At 46.7% G+C, this 16,202-nt stretch overlaps 1 protein-coding gene across 3 annotated transcripts in view; it reads left to right on the forward strand.

The window, feature by feature from the left end:
- The window catches only part of LOC141178753 (uncharacterized), a 36,118-nt gene that overhangs the window by 7,072 nt on the left and 12,844 nt on the right, over positions 1-16,202 (forward strand). For all 3 annotated transcript variants that reach the window (XM_073660600.1, XM_073660599.1, XM_073660601.1), the window contains exons 2-6: positions 7,025-7,108; positions 7,238-7,417; positions 7,501-7,624; positions 7,707-7,804; positions 8,940-9,030. In XM_073660600.1, coding sequence (XP_073516701.1) covers positions 7,025-7,108; positions 7,238-7,417; positions 7,501-7,624; positions 7,707-7,804; positions 8,940-9,030 — 577 coding nt within the window. The remainder of the gene's footprint in view (positions 1-7,024; positions 7,109-7,237; positions 7,418-7,500; positions 7,625-7,706; positions 7,805-8,939; positions 9,031-16,202) is intronic.

Here is a 16,202-nt window from a genome sequence, read left to right on the forward strand (position 1 = left end):
TGACCTCATCACAGCTCCTGTGCACACACAACAGCCATATATGTGGTGGCGGCTCTGCAGGTGGAGGTATGTGGAGATTCCCCCTTATTCTCTATTAGGATTATTTGTTGCACTTTCTTCCATATCGCCACCATAATCTGCAGCGCTGTACACACATTATTAACATTGTCCATATTGGGGCTCACACTCACTTTTTTACATCTGCCACGTCCTTAACCATACATCTAACCACACTCATGTACCATATAAGTCTACCCCGAACACAAAGTAAATGGACAACCCCTTTAAGGCTGTGTTTACTGCTAAATTCGTCAGTTCTGCTCCTTTATATTGAGCTCCATCCACTTTCTCTCAGGATTCCTGTTATATTTCACACCTAAGTTCTTTTTCTTCTAAATTCCACACTCAGCACTTACTCTCAGGCCGTCTCCTCGGCATTTCTTGGCAATGTCCTCAGCGCTCCTCTCTGCTCTCAGGCCGTCTCCTCAGCGCTCCTCTCAGCCCTCAGGCCGTCCCCTCAGCGCTCCTTTCTACCCTCATGCCATCTCCTCAGCGCTCCTTTCTGCCCTCAGGCCGTCTCCTCAGCGCTTCTCTCTGCCCTAAGGCCATCTCCTCAGCACTCCTTTCTACCCTCAGGCCGTCCCCTCAGTGCTCCTCTCTGCCCTCAGGCCATCTCCTCAGCGCTCCTTTCTACCCTCAGGCCGTCCCCTCAGTGCTCCTCTCTGCCCTCAGGCCATCTCCTCAGCACTCCTTTCTACCCTCAGGCCGTCCCCTCAGTGCTCCTCTCTGCCCTCAGGCCATCTCAGCGCTCCTTTCTACCCTCAGGCGATCTCAGTGCTCCTTTCTACCCTCAGGCCGTCCCCTCAGTGCTCCCCTCTGCCCTCAGGCCTTCTCCTCAGCGCTCCTTTCTACCCTCAGGCGATCTCAGCGCTCCTTTCTACCCTCAGGGGGTCTCCTCAGCGCTCCTTTCTGCCCTCAGGCGGTCTCCTCAGCACTCCTTTCTGCCCTCAGGCCGTCCCCTCAGTGCTCCTCTCTGCCCTCAGGCCATCTCCTCAGCGCTCCTTTCTGCCCTCAGGCCGTCCCCTCAGCGCTCCTCTCTGCCCTCAGGCCATCTCCTCAGCGCTTCTTTCTACCCTCAGGCCGTCCCCTCAGTGCTCCTCTCTGCCCTCAGGCCATCTCCTCAGCGCTCCTTTCTGCCCTCAGACCATCTCCTCAGCGCTCCTTTCTACTCTCAGGCAATCTCCTCAGCGCTCCTTTCTGCCCTCAGGCCATCTCCTCAGCGCTCCTTTCTACCCTCAGGCTGTCTCCTCAGTGCTCTTCTATGCTCAGGCGGTCTCCTTAGCGCTCTTTTCTACCCTCAGGCTGTCCCCTCAGCGCTCCTTTCTGCCCTCAGGCCATCTCCTCAGCGCTCCTTTCTGCCCTCAGACTGTCTCCTCAGTGCTCTTTTATACCCTTAGGCCATCTCCTCAGCGTTCCTTTCTACCCTCAGGCCGTCCCCTCAGCGCACCTTTCTGCCCTCAGGTGTCATGCCAGGTGTGGGAATACTAGTGCAACACAGAGGGAAAAGGAAAAGGGAGCCCAGACACTAGGGAAAAGGGGAAGTGGAGACCTCCTAGTCTGTTCTAGCATCACCCTGTCTCAACTACCGTCTCTATATTGCCTTTTCAGCAATCGCCGCACGTGTGCCTCGCCCTGCTCTCCCTGGAGTATGGCTACAGGTGGGGATGGGAGGAGATGAGCAGTAGTCAACCTCCGCTAAATGTATAGACAACATGGGTAGACATAAAAGGGGGAAAACGGCTTTGCTTTAGATGAACTCCAAATAAGCACACGGCCTCAAGCTCCAGAGAGGATGAAGTACTGTTCTTGCTAAGCTTGACAAGTAGAAATGAATATAACCGGTGACTCCCTCTCAGCCACCCCAGGTATATATACACCCAGACCAGAGAGCTAATTAGCAAGAGAGAGGTAGCCGCTTGGTCCTAAAGACAGCCTCTTATCTAAAAAGCTGTCTGGAATGCCAAACGTAGAGATCTCCTGCAACCCCCTGCAGGGCGACTGTCCGTCACCTCCAACACACCCGTGACATCAGGCCATCTCTTCGCGCTCCTTTCTGCCCTCAGGTCGTCTCCTCAGCGCTCCTTTCTGCCCTCAGGTCATCTGCTCAGCGCTCCTTTCTGCCCTCAGGCCATCTTCTCAGCATTCCTTTCTGCCCTCAGGCCGTCCCCTCAGCGCTCCTTTCTGCCCTCAGGCCGTCCCCTCAGCACTCCTTTCTGCCCTTAGGCTATCTCCTTAGCGCTCCTCTCTGGCCTCAGGCCATCTCCTCAGCGCTCCTTTCTGCCCTCAGGCCGTTTCCTCAGAGCTTCTTTATACCCTCAGGCCGTCTCCTCAGCGCTCCTCTCTGCCCTCAGGCCATCTCCTCAACGCTCCTTTATGCCCTCAGGCCGTCTCCTCAGGGCTCCTTTCTGCCCTCAGGCCATCTCCTCAGCGCTCCTCTCTGCCCTCAGGCCGTCTCCTCAGCGCTCCTCTCTGCTCTCAGGCCGTGTCCTCAGCGCTTCTCTCTGCCCTCAGGCCATCCTCTCAGCATTCCCTTCTGCCCTCAGGCCGTCCCCTCAGCGCTCCTTTCTGCCCTCAGGCCGTCTCCTCAGCGCTCCTTTCTACCTTCAGGCCATCCCCTCAGCGCTCCTTTCTGCCCTTAGGCTATCTCCTTAGCGCTCCTCTCTGGCCTCAGGCCATCTCCTCAGCGCTCCTTTCTGCCCTCAGGCCATTTCCTCAGAGCTTCTTTATACCCTCAGGTTGTCTCCTCAGAGCTTCTCTCTGCCCTCAGGCCATCTCCTCAGCGCTTCTTTCTGCCCTCAGGCCATCTCCTCAGCACTTCTTTCTGCCCTCAGGCCGTCTCCTCAGCGCTCCTCTCTGCCCTCAGGCCATCTTCTCAGCATTCCTTTCTGCCCTCAGGCCGTCCCCTCAGCGCTCCTTTCTGCCCTCAGGCCGTCTCCTCAGCGCTCCTTTCTACCCTCAGGCCATCTCCTCAGCGCTCCTTTCTGCCCTTAGGCTATCTCCTTAGCACTCTTCTCTGGCCTCAGGCCATCCCCTCAGCGCTCCTTTCTGCCCTTAGGCTATCTCCTTAGCGCTCTTCTCTGGCCTCAGGCCATCTCCTCAGCGCTCCTTTCTGCCCTCAGGCCGTTTCCTCAGAACTTCTTTATACCCTCAGGCCATCTCCTCAGCGCTCCTCTCTGCCCTCAGGCCGTCTCCTCAGCGCTCCTCTCTGCCCTCAGGCCATCCTCTCAGCATTCCCTTCTGCCCTCAGGCCGTCCCCTGAGCGCTCCTTTCTGCCCTCAGGCCGTCTCGTAAGCGCTCCTTTCTACCCTCAGGACGTCTCCTCAGCGCTCCTTTCTACCCTGAGGCCATCCCCTCAGCGCTCCTTTCTGCCCTCAGGCCGTTTCCTCAGCGCTACTTTCTACCCTCAGGTTGTCTCCTCAGCACTTCTCTCTGCTCTCAGGCCTTCTAGGCTTTCAGGGTAGCTCTTCTTCTCTTGCTGTAATCGACAGGACATGGTTATAATTATTTTTTTTGTTGCACCAGAAATTAACCCCTGAACATGCACTGCACCCTGCTGCATGCAACCATACCAGTGTTTCTAATGTGTTATCATCAAAAACAGTGCCCCCACCAAATACACATCTTGAAATAGCTGAGAGATTTAAACTTGCTTATAACATATCATAATCACAATGGAGACAAGCTTTAGATTATTGCCCAACTATTTTCACTTTTCTTGCTTTGTCAGGGGTCAGATGTGGAATCCACATTCTATGAATTGTGGGATGTTTCTTGAACATTGCACCCATAGCTGATAGCAGTTGACAATAAAAAATTTAGTTTTCTTGATCACTTTGAAACATACACCGTGTGCGCAATTATTAGGCAAGTGACTATGTTGACCATATCATTCTTATGCAGATTTTCCAAATGCAAGCTATATAAACTTTTATGTTTATCGGATGAAGTAGATCAGGTGATGTGTACTCGTGTGATGAGGGGTGTGTGGCCTATGGATATTGACACCCTTTATCGGGGGGGGGGGGGGGGGGGGTGGCAAAATTGTTAGGCAGCTTCTTTTCCTCAGGCAAAATGGGCCAAAAAGAGTTTCAACTGACTCTAAAAAGTCAAAAATGGTTAAAAATCTTACAGAGAGATGCAGCACTCCTTAAATTGTTCAGATATTGGGGAGTGACCACATAAACTTCAAAATTCTACAGGGTCCCAAAAGAAAAAAAGAATAGCATTAACTGCAAAAGATTTCAGAAGACTCAAATGTGAAGCGACCAGGAAGATATTATCCTCCAGTGCTGTTGTATTTCAGAACTGCAGCCTCCCTGGAGACCCAGAAGAACTAGGTGTTCAGTGCTCAGCGACAAGACTGAGGCTGAACCCCGACCATCACTGAACAAGACACAAGAAAAGACTTGTCCATGAAAAATCTGTTTTCAGATATTTCTAAGGTTTTATGAACTGATGAGAGTGACTCTTGATGGACCAGATGGATGGGCCTGTGGCTGGATCAGTAATGGGCAGGGACCTTGACTTTGACTCAGACACCAGCAGGATGGGCACTGTTATGGGCTAGTATTATTACAGGTGAGCTAGTTGGACCTTTTCGAGTTGAAGATGGACTCAAAATCAACTCCCTAACCTTCTGCCAGTTTTTAGAAGACGCTTTCTTTAAGCAGAGGTACAGGAAAATATCTGCATCTTTAAAAAAAACAGGATTGTTCTGCAGGACAATACTCAATCGCAGCATCAGTGCCAGGAAAGGTCTTAAAGATGAAAAAATGACATAATGACATGGCCTCTTCCTCACTGGACCTACACTGTGTGCAGAATTATTAGGCAAGTTGTATTTTAGAGGACTATTTTTATTATTGATCAACAACTATGTTCTCAATCAACCCAAAAGACTCATAAATATCCAAGCGTAATATTTTTGGAAGTTGGAGTGGGGTTTTTTTTAGATTTGGCTATCTTAGGAGGATATCTGTTTGTGCAGGTAACTATTACTGTGCAGAATTATTAGGCAACTTAATAAAAACCAAATATAATCCCATCTCACTTGTTTATTTTCACCAGGTAAATCAATATCAGTGCACAAAATTTAGAAATAAACATTTCTGACATGCAAAAACAAAAACCAAAAAAATTAGTGATCAATATAGCCACCTTTCTTTATGATGACACTCAACAGCCTTCCATCCATAGATTCTGTCAGTTGCTTGATCTGTTTTCGATCAACATTGCGTGCAGCAGCCACCACAGCCTCCCAGACACTGCTCCGAGAGGTGTACTGTTTTCCCTCCCTGTAGATCTCACATTTTATGATGGACCACAGGTTCTCTATGAGGTTCAGATCAGGTGAACAAGGGGGCCATGTCATTATTTTTTCTTCTTTTAGACCTTTACTGGCTAGCCATGCTGTGAAGTAGTTGGATGCATGTGATGGAGCATTGTCCTGCATGAAAATCATGTTTTTCCTGAACGATACCAACTTCTTCCTGTACCACTGCTTGAAGAAGTTGTCTTCCGGAAACTGGCAGTAGGTCTGGGAGTTGAGCTTCCCTCCATCCTCAACCCAAAAAGGTCCCACAAGTTCATCTTTGATGATACCAGCCCATACCAGTACCCCACCTCCACTTTGCTGGCGTCTGAGTCGGAGTGGAGCTCTCTGCCCTTTACTGATCCAGCTTCTGGCCCATCCATCTGGCCCATCAAGAGTCACGCTCATTTCATCAGTCCATAAAACCTTTGAAAAATCAGTCTTAAGATATTTCTTGTCTCATTCTTGACGTTTTATCTTATGTTTCTTGTTCAAAGGTGGTCGTTTTTCAGCCTTCCTTACCTTGGCCATGTCCCTGAGTATCGCACACCTTGTGCTTTTTGATACTCCAGTAACATTGCAGCTCTGAAATAAGGCAAAACTGGTGGCGAATAGCATCTTGGCAGCTTCACGCTTGATTTTCCTCAATTCATGGGCAGTTATTTTGCCTAATAATTAAGCACACCTTATATAGGGTGTTGATGTCATTAGTCAACACCCCTCCTCATTACAGAGATGCACATCACCAGATTTACTTAATTGGTAGTTGGCTCTCAAGCCTATGCAGCTTGGAGTAGGACAACATGTAGAAAAAGTATCATGTGATCAAAATACTCATTTGCCTAATAATTCTGCACACAGTGTAGACCTTACTGCGAATTGTTGGGCTTTTCTTAAACTCAACATTTATGGTGAAGGAAAACAGCCCCTCTCTGATCAGTGTCGGGGGCTGTGGCTGGTGCTGCCCAAAAAGATGATCATCGACAGATTAAGAAACTAATGGACTCCATGGATGGATGACTTATCACTGGTATTAAGAAGAATGTGTGGCTATGTTGGTCGCTGATATATTTTTTTAAAATGTCAGAAATGTATTTTTGGACATTGACTCGTTTGGTTCTTATTCTCACTAGAACAGATGAAAATAGACAATTGAGATGGAAAATTTAAATTTTTCATATATTTGCATAATAATTCTGCACATAGAGATATTCTCCTAAGACAACACCGCACTTTTACTTTCTTAAATATTCAGGTTTATTACCCTTTTAGATTGACCGACAGCACTGGTGATGTTAAATAATAAAAGTAATCATCAAAAATACAAATTGCCCAATAATCGTGCACACGGTGTAGAATAGCAGGTGGGGTTAAAAGACCATATTTTATTGGCTGTACAAAGACTGTTGCGTATATTGTTAATTCAGATAATTTATTTTATAACTTCTGCAATCCTAATTGATAGCACATAAATATCCCTGTCTGACCTCAAGATGTATGAAGTGCTCTACCACATTATTGCTTTATACCGGCATCATGCTATTAATTTTATTTATTATACAGTATTTTATATATCTTGCAATGACTCATCTTCTATCCACTCACATTCCCACAATACCGTATACTAATAATTTATCTATATCATTTTCCTAGAGAAGAATGGATAGAGACAGAAAGAAGATGGCGGAGAGGATATTACACCTCACCCTAGAGATCCTCTTCCAGCTTACTGGAGAGGTGAGAGATTCTGATGACGTCACATTACATCATTCTTATCTATGGGAATAACAGATGGACAGAACTGGAGAGGTGAGGACTCTGGAAATGTCTGTAGTGAGATTTATTAATGTGTCTCTCCATAACTAGGATTACATAGTAGTGAAGAAGACCTCTAGTGAGCGCTGTCAGGACCCTGTGTCTGAGGGATGGGGAAGACCCCTGAGCCCAATCACAGGACCTCAGTCTCACTTCCTGATACATGAGGACATCAATGACCAGAAGATCCTAGAACTCACCTACAAGATGATTGAGCTGCTGACTGGAGAGGTGACACTGCTGGGAATGCTGGGACATTATACAGTAACGCTATGGAGGGATCGGGGGGATGACGGTATCATTGTATGTGTCAGGTTCCTATAAGGTGTCAGGATGTCGCTGTCCATTTCTCCATGGAGGAGTGGAAGTATTTAGAAGGACGCAAAGATCTGTACAAGGACGTCATGATGGAGGTTCCCCAGCCCCTCACATCACCAGGTAATAGACAGAACTAACTACACACGGCCTATAATTATCTGTATGTAAAGAATGAATTCAGTCCTGTATGTGTTTCCTCCAGCTCTATCCAGTAAGAGGACAACACCAGAGAGATGTCCCCGTCCTCTTCTTCCACAGGACTGTAAACAAGAAGATCCCAATGTTCCTCAGGATCATCAGGTAGATGGAGAGAAGGTGTCATGAGATCTCCCCTATGATGTGTAGACGGCTGTGAAGGTCTTGTGCTCAGTCTTGTTTTATCCACCAGTATTATATGGTTTATACTTGTGTAGTGAGAACGGTGGAGATGGCAGGATTAGAGCTGATCATAGATGTGACTGTAACGGGTCTGGGAGGCGGAACCTCTGAGCTACTATACAAGGGGGCGGTCCTTGTAAGGGAGCGGGTGGCGACCAGGCAGGCAGTCACAGCAGGTGACCGGGACAGTCTCTGGAAGAACGGGCAGGAGATCACGGCAAGTGACTGGGGCAGTCTCTGGATGAACGGGCAGATGGTCACGGCAAGTGACCGGGGCAGTCTCTGGATGAACGGGCAGATGGTCACGGCAAGTGACCGGGGCAGTCTCTGGGTAAAGGGTTGGTACGACCTGTGGCGGCTGATGGTAGACGTGAGCTCCCAGGTGAGCAGGCGAGAGTCTCTGGATAAACGGGTGGTCACAGCATGTGACGGCGGAGTCTCCAGGTAGGCTAGCAGGCAGGTAGCAGATGTGCGCTCCCAGGTGAGCGGGCAAGCTGGTCCATAGACAGACTGACAGGAGTTGGAAGGCAGACCGTCGGACCTCAGGCAAGCAGGCAGGTAGCTGATGTGCGCTCCCAGGTGAGCGGGCAAGCTGGTCCTTAGACAGACTGACAGGAGTTGTAAGGCAGACCGTCGGACCTCAGACTAGCAGGCAGGTAGCAGAATATCAGGCAGGAATAAGACAGCAAGCTGGCAGGAATCTGGCAGGTAACTGGCAACGGGACCTGAGGGCTGAAGCAGAGTAGTGAACAGTGCAACAACATTGCTCGGGCACCTCCATTTTGGAGGAGGTGCCTTATATATGGTGAAGTCCTCCGGCCATTGGCCGGGGACTCCTTAGGACGGCGCGCGCGGCCCCTTTAAGAGGGAGGGAGAGCGCGCGCGCCCTAAGCACAGTGGCCGGGAAGGAGCGCGCGCTGCCAGCAGAGCGGGAGGAGGACGCCGGGCACGGAGCAGAGAGGTGAGGGGAACAGCGTCCCTGCCTAGCAGAGGGCAGGGACGCCGGCGCTACAGTGACTTCTCCTTCTGTCTGTGACTTTTATAATATTTGTTTCAGGGTGAAGATCTGACCCATATTAATACTACAGAGACATATGTGAGGGGTGATGAGCGGTGTAAAGAGGAGATTCATACATATGACTACCCAGGTGAGTAGTGATCACTAAATGCAGAGAAGTCACAGATTCTTCTCATGGTAATATATATATACAGTGCTGGCCAAAAGTATTGGCACCCCTGCAATTCTGTCAGATAATACTCAGTTTCTTCCTGAAAATGATTACAATCACAAATTATTTGGTCTTATTATCTTCATTTAATTTGCTTGCAAGGAAAAAACACAAAAGAGAATGAAGCAAAAATCGAATCATTGATCATTTCACACAAAACTCCAAAAAAGGGCCGGACAAAAGTATTGGCACCCTCAGCCTAATACTTGGTTGCACAACCTTTAGCCAAAATAACTGCGAACAACCGCTTCCGGTAACCATGAATGAGTTTCTTACAATGCTCTGCTGGAATTGTAGACCATTCTTCTTTGGCAAACTGCTCCAGGTCCCTGATATTTGAAGGGTGCCTCCTCCAAACTGCCATTTTGAGATCTCTCCACAGGTGTTCTATGGAATTCGGGTCTGGACTCATTGCTGGCCACCTTAGAAGTCTCCAGTGCTTTCTCTCAAACCATTTTATAGTGCTTTTGGAAGTGTGTTTTGGGTCATTGTCCTACTGGAAGACCCATGACCTCTGAGGGAGACCCAGCTTTCTCACACTGGGCCCTACATTATGCTGCAAAATTTGTTGGTAGTCTTCAGACTTCATAATGCCATGCACACGGTCAAGCAGTCCAGTGCCAGAGGCAGCAAAGCAACCCCAAAACATCAGGGAACCTCCGCCATGTTTGACTGTAGGGACTGTGTTCTTTTCTTTGTATGCTTTTTTTTTCCTGTACACTCTATGTTGATGCTTTTTCCCAAAAAGCTCTAGTTTTGTCTCATCTGACCAGAGAACATTCTTCCAAAACATTTTAGGCTTTGTCAGGTAAGTTTTGGCAAACTCCAGCCTGGCTTTTTTATGTCTCGGAGTAAGAAGTGGGGTCTTCCTGGGTATCCTACCATACAGTCCCTTTTCATTCAGACGTCGACGGATAGTACGGGTTGACACTGTTGTACCTTCGGACTGCAGGGCAGCTTGAACTTGTTTGGATGTTAGTCGAGGTTCTTTATCCACCATCCGCACAATCTTGCGTTGAAATCTCTCGTCAATTTTTCTTTTCCGTCCACATCTAGGGAGGTTAGCCACAGTGCCATGGGCTTTACACTTCTTGATGACACTGCGCACGGAAGACACAGGAACATTCAGGTCTTTGGAGATGGACTTGTAGCCTTGAGATTGCTCATGCTTCCTCACAATTTGGTTTCTCAAGTCCTCAGACAGTTCTTTGGTCTTCTTTCTTTTCTCCATGCTCAATGTGGTACACACAAGGACACAGGACAGAGGTTGAGTCAACTTTAATCCATGTTAACTGACTGCAAGTGTGATTTAGTTATTGCCAACACCTGTTAGGTGCCACAGGTAAGTTACAGGTGCTGTTAATTACACGAATTAGAGAAGCATCACATGATTTTTCAAACAGTGCCAATACTTTTGTCCACCCCCTTTTTTGGGTTTGGTGTGGAATTATATCCAATTTGGCTTTAGGACAATTCTTTTTGTGTTTTATCATTGAAGACAAATTAAATGACGATAATAATACCAAAGAATTTGTGATTGCAATCATTTTCAGGAAGAAACTGAGTATTATCTGACAGAATTGCAGGGGTGCCAATACTTTTGGCCACCACTGTGTATATATATATGCGCCACATCAAAAGTAATGCTTAACCAAGATAATATAAGCTGGGTGACAGCTCTTTGTAAAATAACGATAAAGGATAAGACAAAATTACTTTTCAGCTCTTGAACAGAACAAAACCATCGGTCTGGAGGGGTTTTTATACCTTTTTATACAATATAGATATTTTTTTCAGACTTAGATGCTTTTATTAAAAACAAATAGCATAAATAATTATGTAAATATGTAAGGTGCTTTCTTGAATGTCCAGTGGATTGGCAATTGAGATCAGAAGCAAATAATTAGTTTTTTTTGGGTCAGAACGGAACTTGCATTATGGTTGTACTTTTATTTTCTCCCATCCAATTAAAATCTTTGGACATTTGTCTGTTTTCAACCATATTAACTATGTAAATATGTTATATAAAATTTATGATATTGTTAATAAAAATTCATTTCTCTTTATTGAGTAAAATTTAAAAGATAATCCAGTGGATACAATCAAGAGCAACTACCATGCGCCCTCCATGGTGATCCAGATCGACGGGTTTAAACTCGTTAGTCAAAATCATGACTAAGACCTAACGAGTCAAAGCCCGTCGATCTGGATCGCCGTGGAGGGTGCATGGTAGTTGCTCTTGATTGTATCCACTGGATTATCTTTTAAATTTTACTCAATAAAGAGAAATGAATTTTATTAACAATATCATCGCTGGATAAAGTTTCTTCTTTTCCTGCTACCTGTAAATGTTTTATATGCAGATTGCACTGCCTCTTTTACAGCATATTGGCACTTTATTTACCTTTCCATTAACCCCTTAAGCCCCGCGGGTGGTTTGCACGTTAATGACCGGGCCAATTTTTACAATTCTGACCACTGTCACTTTATGAGGTAATTACTCTGGAACGCTTCAACGGATCCCCCTGATTCTGAGATTGTTTTTTCGTGACATATTGTACTTCATGATTGTGGAAAAATTTCTTCGATATCACTTGCGTTTATTTGTGAAAAAAACGGAAATTTGGCGAAAATTTTGAAAATTTTGCAATTTTCAAAATTTGAATTTTTAAGCCCTGAAATCAGAGCGATATGTCACACAAAAGAGTTAATAAATAACATTTCCCACATGTCTACTTTACATCAGCACAATTTTGGAACCAAAATTTTTTTTTGTTAGGGAGCTATAAGGGTTAAAAGTTGACCAGCGATTTCTCATTTTTCCAACAAAATTTATAAAACCATTTTTTTAGGGACCACATCACATTTGAAGTCACTTTGAGAGGTCTTTATGACAGAAAATACCCAAAAGTGACACCATTCTAAAAACTGCACCCCTCAAGGTGCTCAAAACCACATTCAAGAACTTTATTAACCCTTCAGGTGCTTCACAGGAATTTTTTGAATGTGGAAGAAAAAAATGAACATTTAACTTTTTTCACAAAAATGTTACTTTAGACCCAATTTTTTTTATTTTCACAGGGGTAACAAGAAAAAATAGACCCCAAAATTTGTTGTGCAATTTACCCTGGGCACGCAGATACCCAATATTTGGGGAAGAAACACTGTTTGGGCGCACAGCAGGGCTCGGAAGGGAAGGAGCGCCATTTGACTTTTTGATTGTAAAATTTGCTTGAATAATTAGCGGACACCATGTTCTGTTTGGAGAGCCCCTGTGTGCCAAAACTTTGGAGCTCCCCCACAAGTGACCCCATTTTGGAAACTAGACCCCCCAAGGCACCTTTCTAGATGCATAGTGAGCACTTGGAACCCCAGGTGCTTCACAAATTGATTCATAAAAATGAAAAATTGTTTTTTTTTTCACTTTTTCATTTTTACAAATCAATTTGTGAAGCACCTGGGGGTTCCAAGTGCTTACTATGCATCTAGATAGGTGCCTTGGGGGGTCTAGTTTCCAAAATGGGGTCACTTGTGGGGGAGCTCCAAAGTTTGGGCACAGAGGGACTCTCCAAACGCAATGTGGTGTCCGCTAACAATTTGAGCCGATTTTCCATTCAATTTGTTAGCGGATACCATGTTGCATTTAGAGAGTCCCTGTGTGCCCAAACATTGGAGCTCCCCCACAAGTGACCCCATTTTGGAAACTAGACCCCCCAAGGCACCTTTCTAGATGCATAGTGAGCACTTGGAACCCCAGGTGCTTCACAAATTGATTCATAAAAATGAAAAATTGTTTTTTTTTTCACTTTTTCATTTTTACGAATCAATTTGTGAAGCACCTGGGGGTTCCAAGTGCTTACTATGCATCTAGATAGGTGCCTTGGGGGGTCTAGTTTCCAAAATGGGGTCACTTGTGGGGGAGCTCCAATGTTTGGGCACACAGGGGCTCTCCAAACGCAACATGGCGTCCGCTAACAATTTGAGCCGATTTTCCATTCAATTTGTTAGCGGACACCATGTCGCGTTTGGAGAGCCCGTGATGTGCCTAAACAGTGGAGCTCCCCCACAAGTGTCCCCATTTTGGAAACTATACCCCTCAAGGATTTTATTAAGGTGTATAGTGAACATTTTGAACCCAGAGGTACGGCACAGAATTTGTTTACATTAGGTCATCATATTGAATAAGTTGTCATTATTCTTGAGCGCAAGTGCTCGCTACTTGAGTTTGCATCGGGTACTCAGGTATGCACCATGTACAGCGTGTGCTTGAGTGACATGCTCGAGTCCCTGCTCCGCATGTTTCACGGTTATTAGGCACCCAAAAAAAAACATGCGGGGATCGCTCGTGCATGGCAGGCAATCCCCGTAAAGTTTTTTGGCCGCGAAGCATATGGGGCAGAGACTCGAGCATGTCACTCAAATACCCACGATACTCAATGCATACCAGAGCACCCGATGCAAACTCAAGTAGCGAGCACTTGCTCTCAACACTAGTCACCATATCGTCATCTTTTTTTCTTACTTTTGAAAAAAATCCCAGCCCTAGCCCTAGCACAACCCTAGCCCTAGCACAACCCTAGCCCCAGCACAACCCTAGCCCCAGCACAACCCTAGCCCCAGCACAACCCTAGCCCCAGCACAACCCTAGCCCCAAACCCAGCCCTAACCCTAGCCCAATCCTAACCCAAGAGTTTATTTTTGACGCCGTTCCTTGTGCGGTATAAGTGATTAGACGACTTAATTCTTCGGGTCGGTGTGATTACAGCAATGCCAGAATCATATGGGGTTTTTATGACTGACAGCTGTCACACACTAAAAGACGCATTTTTTGTAAAATCTAGTTTTTGCATCGCCATATTTTGAGAGCTATAATTTTTCCAGATTTTGGCAGACAGTCATGTGACGGCTCGTTTTTTGCGGGATGACTTGACGTTGTTATTGGTGCCATTTTCAGGCACGTGACATTTTTTGATCGCTTTCTATTCCGATTTTTGGGAGGCAGAATAAACAAAAACCAACAATTCAGGAATTGTTTTTTTTTTTTTTATTCTGTTCTGCGTGTGGTAAAATTGATGAGGTAGCTTTATTCTTCGGGTCAGTACGTTTACAGCGGTACCACATTTGTATAATTTTTCTATGTTTTGGCGCTTATACACAATAAAAGCTATTTTATAGAAAAAAATATTTTTTAGCATCGCTTTATTCTGAGAGCTGAAACTTTTTTATTTTTCGGCTGATGGAGCTGTATGGCGGCTTGTTTTTTGTGGGACGAGATGACGTTTTCAGCGGTATCATTTTTATTTATATGCGTCTTTTTGATCGCGTGTTATTCCAGTTTTTGTTTGGCGGTATGGTGATAAAGCATTGTTTTTTGCTGCGTTTTTTTTTTTTTTTTTTTTACCGTGTTCACTGAAGGGGTTAACTAGTGGGACAGTTTTATAGGTCAGGCTGTTCCGGACGCGGCGATACCAAATATGTGTACTTTTATTGTTTTTTTTTTGTTTTTTTTATAATAATATTTATTGATGGGTACATTATATTTTTATTTTTGGTGTATTATTTTTTTTATTTTTTTATAATATTTTTGCACATTTTTTTTTTTTTTCCACTTTCAGACAGTTTGTACACCTTATTACTTTGTCCCACTCTGGGACTTTCACTTTTTTTTTTCTGATCACCTGCATGGCATAGGAATGGAGCACCATCCCAATGCCATGCAGGCTGTCAGAAGTGCACAGTGTTAAGATTGCTTGGAGATGCACTGCGCATGTCCAAGCAATCTTCCTGCTCTCTGGTGACCCGGATGTTGTCATGACGACATCGGGTCGTCATGGCAACACCCGGGAAGCCGCTGCAGTCTGCGCTGGAAGCCGGAAGAGGAGGTGAGTATCGCCGATCACCTCCCCTTGCCCCCGCAATGCCGCGATCGATTTCGATCGACTTCGATCGCAGCATAGCGGGGGTTAATGTGCTGGGAGCGGTGCAGGACCGCTCCCTGCACATAGTACCGGGTGTCAGCTGTGACAATCAGCTGACACCCGGCGGCGATCGCGCCCGCACAGCCTGTGTGCGCGCGCGATCGCCATGACGTACTAATACGGGTCTGGCTCTTAAGTCCCAGGGCACAGACGCGTATTAGTACGTCAAATGTTATTAAGGGGTTAATCACATTTGCAGTATAGCATATTGCTTTCTATTTAAGAGCTGTACCAACTATCCATTATTTATCATAGACTATGTAGCGCTGGCGTCCCTGCCCTCTGCTAGGCAGGGACGCTGCTCCCCTCACCGCTCTGCTCCGTGCCCGGCGTCCTCTCCCCGCTCTGCTGTCAGCGCGCGCTCCTTCCCGGCGTCCTCCTCCCGCTCTGCTCTCAGCGCGCGCTCCTTCCCGGCCCCTGTGCTTAGGGCGCGCGCGCTCCCCTCCTCTTAAAGGGGCCACGCGCGCCGTCCTAAGGAGTCCCCGGCCAATGGCCGGAGGACTTCATCATATATAAGGCACCTCCTCCAAAATGGAGGTGCCCGAGCAATGTTGTTTGCACCTGTGTCTCACCTGTGCTTCAGCCCTCAGGTCCCGTTGCCAGTTACCTGCCAGTTACCTGCCAGTTACCTGCCAGTTTCCTGCCAGTTTCCTGCTAGTTACCTGCCTGATTCCTGCCTGAATTCTTGTTACCTGTCTGCCAGTCTGAGGTCCGACGGTCTGCCTTACTACTCCTGTCAGTCTGTCTAAAGGACCAGCCTGCCCGCTCACCTGGGAGCGCATATCAGCTACCTGCCTGCTTGCCTGAGGTCCGACGGTCTGCCTTACTACTCCGGTCAGTCTGTCTATGGACCAGCTTGCCCGCTCACCTGGGAGCGCTTCTCCGTTATCTGCCTGCTTGCCAGCCCGGAGGCTCCGTTGTCACGTGCTGTGACCACCAGCTATCTCAGAGACTCTTGCCCGCTCACCTGGGAGCGCATCTCCGTTACCTGCCTACTTGCCAGCCCGGAGGTCCCGTTGTCACGTGCGGTGACCACCAGCTATTCCAGAGACTCTTGCCCGCTCACCTGGGAGCGCTTCTCCGTTACCTACCTGCCTGCCAGCCCGGAGGTTC

The sequence above is a fragment of the Phyllobates terribilis genome, unplaced genomic scaffold (assembly GCF_046119375.1).
Source record: "Phyllobates terribilis strain yellow unplaced genomic scaffold, ASM4611937v1 Scaffold_30__1_contigs__length_15301838, whole genome shotgun sequence".
In the NCBI taxonomy this organism is placed as follows: domain Eukaryota; kingdom Metazoa; phylum Chordata; class Amphibia; order Anura; family Dendrobatidae; genus Phyllobates; species Phyllobates terribilis.